The sequence below is a fragment of the Pygoscelis adeliae genome, unplaced genomic scaffold (genome assembly GCF_000699105.1).
Source record: "Pygoscelis adeliae isolate BGI_AS28 unplaced genomic scaffold, ASM69910v1 Scaffold412, whole genome shotgun sequence".
Taxonomy (NCBI): Eukaryota; Metazoa; Chordata; class Aves; order Sphenisciformes; family Spheniscidae; genus Pygoscelis; species Pygoscelis adeliae.
In genome coordinates, this window is record NW_008824190.1 from 914177 (window position 1) to 920453 (window position 6277).

The 6277-nt window shown below is 52.2% G+C and overlaps 1 protein-coding gene across 1 annotated transcript; it reads right to left on the bottom strand.

Annotated features, from left to right (window-relative positions):
* Positions 1–1679: 1679 nt before the first annotated feature.
* Positions 1680–6270, bottom strand: MARS2 (methionyl-tRNA synthetase 2, mitochondrial; the record flags this gene model as incomplete). The annotated part of the gene is made up of 2 exons (XM_009334700.1): positions 1680–2908; positions 5983–6270. Coding segments are annotated over 2 exons (1467 nt in total), but the record flags the coding sequence as incomplete, so codon positions are not given.
* Between the last annotated feature and the right edge of the window lie 7 nt (positions 6271–6277).

Sequence of the window (6277 nt, forward strand, 5' to 3'; positions counted from 1 at the left end):
AGCCTCCGGCCCTTCTCCCTAGCTTCCTAGGGCCGTGATGGCGCTCCCACCGGCTGCTGTCAGCATCGGAGATGAGGGGGAACGGGAACCCCATCCTTTGCGGGCGGAGCAGGGCAGCAGGCGCCTCTGCCGGGAGCCAGCACTCGTGGCGTGAGGGCACGGAGGTCTGCGGGAGTGAGGGGCAGCGGGTGAGGAGTACCACCGCAGGAGGTGGCTGAGGGGAGCTGGCTTTCTTCTCACGAGTAACCTGAAATGCGCCAGACAGCGTTCTGCGGCACAGGGAGGGCGTCACGGAGAACCGCAAGGGAGAAGAGCACGGTCTGCCCTTCCCTCTGCTGTCTCTGCAGAGACCCACAGTGCTCTGAGGGGGCCGCGCTGCTCCTGCTGCCCCTGGTAACGCAGCCCAGGCGGCTCCAAAAGGGATCACAGCCCCCCAAAACTGGCCGCTGATACAAGATGACTCCTGCAGTGCAGGCACTTGGTGGGAACTGGAGGAGCCAAAGGCTGGGAAGGATTTACTAGAGGTCCCCAAGTGGTCACAACTGCCCCAGGGCATCAGTGCTCAGCTGCCCGCTTCCAGCAGCACTGAAATGAAACAAAGAGGGGGCAATAACCCGCGCAGCAGGTAGAAACGCCTCATAAAGTTGAGTCTGGGCCTGAAACACATCCCCTTTTTCCAATTTTGGTCACGTCTGCAGGTCTATGCAGCTGAGTGAGACCACCCGTTCGACCAGTGAACCATCCTGTCTCACTGGACTGTCTCCGGTATAAAGAGCAGAGTCACACAGAAGAGATCCCCTGCCATCAAGGCTCACGCAGACATCAGCTGAACTGAGGTTTTAGCCCATAAAGGAAGCTCAGCTGACGGACCCAACAGATCCACTTGGACTACGTCCCAGAGGTGTTACCAGGAAACCATTTCTGACTACCCCCAGCCACTTCTGGCCTGGCCAAAAACCTGCGGGGCAAAGTCAAGGGGAGATCAGGACACCAGCTGCAGAACTGCCGCTCAGTCCTCTCCCTGCGTCAGTAGGGACAACACTGAGAAGGCCCCAGGAAAGACCCGTTCTTTCCTCAGGGGTAGTTTTATCCTCCTGGAGACTCAGCCTGAATGCTAGCCTGAGGAGGGGTTCCTGGAACGAGCGAGCAAGCAAGTTGGGGAGTTGCCATCTCCGGAAGAGATTGCTGAGCAGATTGGCTGCCGCATTCATGTTTAAAATGTCCTCAGCAGAGCACCTGACCCGCTCCTCACATCAGAAAAGACAAGGTAAAGGGGCCAGGAGGGAAGATACGAGCCATAGGCAAGAGGGCTCTCTAGTGGAGCCCCAAGACTGGGTAGGAAGAGTTCCCTATTTTAAGGGGATAAATATTTGCCTCAGCTGCCTTTTATGTCCCATAAAATACATCAGGGAAAAAAAGCAGCAATATTCAAACCCTAGGCTGTGTCTTCAGTTCATTCTGTTACCAACGTAGCTAATTAGGTGTTCCTTCAAGGGCGTTACCCGAGAAGCTTTCCTAGCTCTTAGCCCCGCTCATGCGACCGATCTGCCCGCGTGTGTCTGCTTCCCACATCAGGCAGAGGCCAACGCCAGTCACCTAGGCAGGACAGCACAGCCCTGCTCAGTCCGGTTTCCCACTCATCCACTTTATACCACCACGAAGAGATGGGAGGAACATGCTTTTAACAAGTTCCCGGAGGCTTTTATTTACAGAAGCTGTTTGTCAGAGACTAGAGCTTCTTGGTTTCTATCTGATGCTGTCTGGACTTCTCTAGTCTCTGAAATAAGATGCCCGTGTCAGGTCCAAGCTGTCTCCCTTCAAAGGGACACGGCTTCCCACTGTAGCGTGGCAGAAATGTCAAACTTGAGAGACCTCTCTCTTCTGGCTCAACAGCCAGCCTGGAAAGCAACTTGTCTGCAGTGTGTGGGATCACAGGCTGCAGGAGGGTCCCGTAGACACGCAGGCATTCCAGCGTAATGTGGATGATGGTGTCAAGCCAGAGCTTCTCTGCGGGGTCTTTTCGGTTGAGTGTCCAAGGCCTGTGTCTCTGGAAGAAACCGTTGGTCTGCCTTACGCACAGGGCAATGCATTCTAAAGCCTTGTAGATCTGGAAACCTTCAAAATAACTAGTCACCTGCAGAGGCAGAGAAGCCACAGATGCCACGAACTCATAGTCTTCAGCAGAAGCCCTACCCACGGCTTTCGTCCCCCTGTAATCCAAGATCTTTGGAAAACAAGACTCTGAGAAACAAGGGTAAGTGTTGCTGGGGTTAATGCTGAGGGCTGTTGACCGATTCAGAAGCCCCCCAAGAGCATCCGCCAGTTCTGAATTCACCAGCTTAACAACCTTCTCATCGTAATAGTCACAATCCCGCTCAGGCACACCCTGCCTTAGCAGGAAGTACCGAAATCCATCTACTGTGTACCGTCCAATACAAGCAAAGGGGTCAATCACGTTGCCCAGGCTTTTGGACATCTTCTGTCCACGGACAGTCCAGTGGGAGTGCACAAAGATTCGCTCGGGGGGAGCCAGCCCTGCCGCCATCAGCAGTGCTGGCCAGTAGATGGCGTGAAACTTGAGGATGTCCTTGCCCACAACATGGTGCGCAGCAGGCCACCACTCACCGTGTGTCTCAGGGTAGCCCACCACGCTCAGATAGTTCACCAAGGCATCTACCCATACATAAATAGTTTGTGTTGAGTCACTGGGAACAGGAACACCCCACTGCAGCCGGCTTCTCTCACGAGAGACGGACAAGTCTGGCAAGTCCTCTTCCAGCCAGCGGAGCACGTGCTGGTAGAAAGGGTCAGGGGAAATGGCGTGTGGGTTGTCCCGGAGCCACTTCTGCAACGGATCCCGGAACGCCGAGAGCCTGAACATGTAATTCTCCTCTTTGGTCCAGTGTACCTGAGAAGGCAGGAGAGAAAAGAACTATGGCCCAAACGCTCTGCAAGCAGTTTACAATTTGCACGCAGCATTCTCAGCGTGGAGTTTGTCACACGCTCCCTCTGCGTCTGGGCATGCTCCCCACCACATGCGAAGCCCCTGGTATCTTTCCATGACTAGTAGGAACCTCCTCTCCTAAGACACCGCCTCCCTGGGTTCCCCAGGGCAACACGTGAGGACTTAGGCACTTGGGATGGCTCAGCGCTCTGCTGTTAAAGATGCTCGTGCCCCCAGGGAAGGAACACCTTTCTACCTGCCAGATTTACCTGTCGTCAGGCAAGAATTAGGGAGACGAGAATACACTTTCTTAAAAACGTAGTTCTGCAATAATAGTAGAAAATCATGAAAAGACAAAATGACATTGTTAACTACTGCCTTACTAACAATCCTGGTGCATGCCTTTGCTTTTCTCCTAGGTGCTATGTTCCTCTTTCCCCAGCTTAAGCATTAGTGCATCTTAGTTGCTAACTTTGTTCGCCTGTAATCAGAAGTTTAAGTACTGACAGCACTTCTCCCACACATTTAAATTCATTAAATGACACAGCTATTATCAATGAAAACTTTGTGGGTAGATAGGGTATGAGCGAGCTGTGTAAAGGCACAGCTTTTTAAATTCAGGCTAGGCCAAGAATTCTTACCTTTTAAAGCTAAATAAGGCTTCAAGATAAGAAAGTATAGGTTTTGGCATCACGCAGGAGAGTTTCAGTTTCTAGCAGTGAACCCAACAACTTCTGACTGAGCGAGAAAGCACCTCACTCTCAATACAAGCAGTAAAAAGCCTACCACACCTCAAGCTGAGATACCCTAAGGAATAATGAGTCCTAGTGGTATGAAACTGCTTTATGATGTAGTTGAATGTATCTAATTTCAGCAGCAGCCAGTAGCAAATACTACCTTTGCTTACTGGATTAGCAGGTCACCCCAAAGGAAATATTCTCCCCTACACAAGTCATAAACAAGTTACACAAAAATGTTTTGGTCCCCCCCCCCAATTCTTTACGTTTTTCCATAACCTTTTTTGGCTTCTGGGTACCAGCTCTCGGCACCCTGTCCAGGAATAACACTTCACACAGAGCCAATGCCATGTCCTCCATCCAATATTCCCTTTCACACAATCCAGCGATCCTTTTGGTAACAACTCAGGACGCAAAAGCCAACTCAAAGTGGGACCTGCAATCATTTGTTCCGAAACGCTGACCAAGTCTGGCGTTTGGCTCTGAAGAGCCCACCTCACATTACCTGCCAAGTGCTAAGAGCTGAGCTACCTATCAGCTAGCCGCCTGCAGGAAAGGTGGTTGACAGGTGAGTAGAAAGCCGCTCAGTCGGAAGAGTAAAAGAGATTAGAAATAGGCTGTCTCCTGAGAACTGGCAAGTTAGAGCCTGGAGCACGCAGAGAGGCTGATAAAGGGCAGAGTAATTATAACAACCTGCAAAACCAGCGTCTTTGTTCAAGGTTTGGCTGCGAACAGTTACTGGAATATCTGCCCTGCAGAGAAATCTGCGTGCCGTCTCTCCTGACCTTCAAACAGCCCTGACCTCAGGAGCACAGGATAATTCAGGAAGTCTCTAGTCCAGCCTCCTGCTCACAGCAGTCACCTACGGGGTTAGAACAGGTGACTCAGGGCTTTAGCCAGGCACATCTTGAAAACCTCTAAGGATGGAGACCACAGAACTTCCCAGGCGGCCTGTTCCGCTGCTTGGCTGTCCTCATGAGGAAAAAATTTCTCTGTAAATCCAGTCTGAACTTCTCTTGTTTCAACTTACGACCATTCTCTCATCCTCCTGCCACATACCATTAGAAGAACCCGGCTCCGTCTTCTTGATGACCTCCTCGTAGCTATCGGGAAGCTTCTGCCACTAGGCCCTCCCCAAATCCCGTCGTCTCTGAGGTTGGAGAGGTCAGCTACCTCAGCCTCTCCTCAAATGGCAAGTGCTCCAGCATCCTAACCATCTTCGTGGCCCTCCGCTGAACTTCTTCCAGTTTCTAAATTGTGTTTCCTGTGCTGGGGGGGATGGAAAACTGGATGCAGTACCTAGATGTGGTCATTGGAGTGCTGAGTAGAGGGGGATAATCACGTCCCTTGAACAGGCATTGCTCCTGTTCATATAGCCCAAGATAATCCCGTTGGCTGCCTTTGCTGCCCGGGCACACTGCTGGCTCACGTTGGACAGTTTGATACGCAGCTCAGGCAGGTAATTGTTCTCAGGGTATATTTGACTTTGAAGCCTGCTGGCTCTATTTTAGATCTAAAGAATGATTTCTTTGCCTGGGAACTCATCTTCTCCCCAACGACGTAAGGTGCTTTATCAAAAGATATTATTTGCCAACATACCCCTTTCTGTGTGAACCAACACTCCTATGCCCCAGCCTCGTACAAATATCACAAGAGCATAACCTCTGCTTAGCTCTGAAGCGTGATTATCTGCAACTGCTGGATTAAATCACGTAACTCCTGACACCTTACAGAAAACACAGCGTCAGAGAGACTCTCAGTCAGGTACCACACTCCCGGCTGCATTGCTATTCGGCCATCAGCCTAGACCACAGGCAGATGACGTTACGGTGTTTTACATAGGGCCGAAACCCACGTAACGAGACTGATGAGAAGCGTCCAGAGGCCAAACTGAATCACCTCACGAAATAGGTCTGAAATCCGGCCACCCAATGAACACCTCGGTTATAAACACCTTTATCCTTCCATACAGCTAACTTCTTTCATCGCTGCTTTAAAACACTGTTTCCAGGCCAGCAGCCTGTGGAACCCAGCAGCGGCTGAATCCTTTCCATGGCACATGGCTGAAATTTGCATCTGCCGGTTGGGGTTTTGGCAGCTCTCCCTTGCATAGCCACACATCACTATGAACACAGAAGAGACTGTCTATGAAATACAGGCGAGTCGCAGCTGACATGAATTACAAAAGGCTACAGGAAGCATTAAACACCCCCAAATTTGGCCAGACCAGAACAACACATGAGTGCGCCGTGTTTCCGCAGGAGCAGCCGCCCTTGACTGGGACGGTGAAGGTGCCGTTACCTGATGGCCGGTCTCCAGCGACACCTTGCACGGGTGACCCTGGGCGTCCCTGCGCTCAGCGAGCTGGCTCTCGGGCAGGAAGCACTCCTCGGGAGTGCAGTACCAGCCCTCGTAAGACCCTTTGTAGAGTGCCCCGCCGTCCCGGAGGGCGCCCCAGAAGTGACGCACGGCTCGCTGGTGGCGGGGCTCGCTGGTGCGGGTGAAGTCAGTGAAGGAGACGGCGGCCTGGGTCAAGGCCCGGTGGAAGAGGCCCGAGACCCGCTCGCAGAGCTCCGGGGGCGACGTCCCTGCCGCG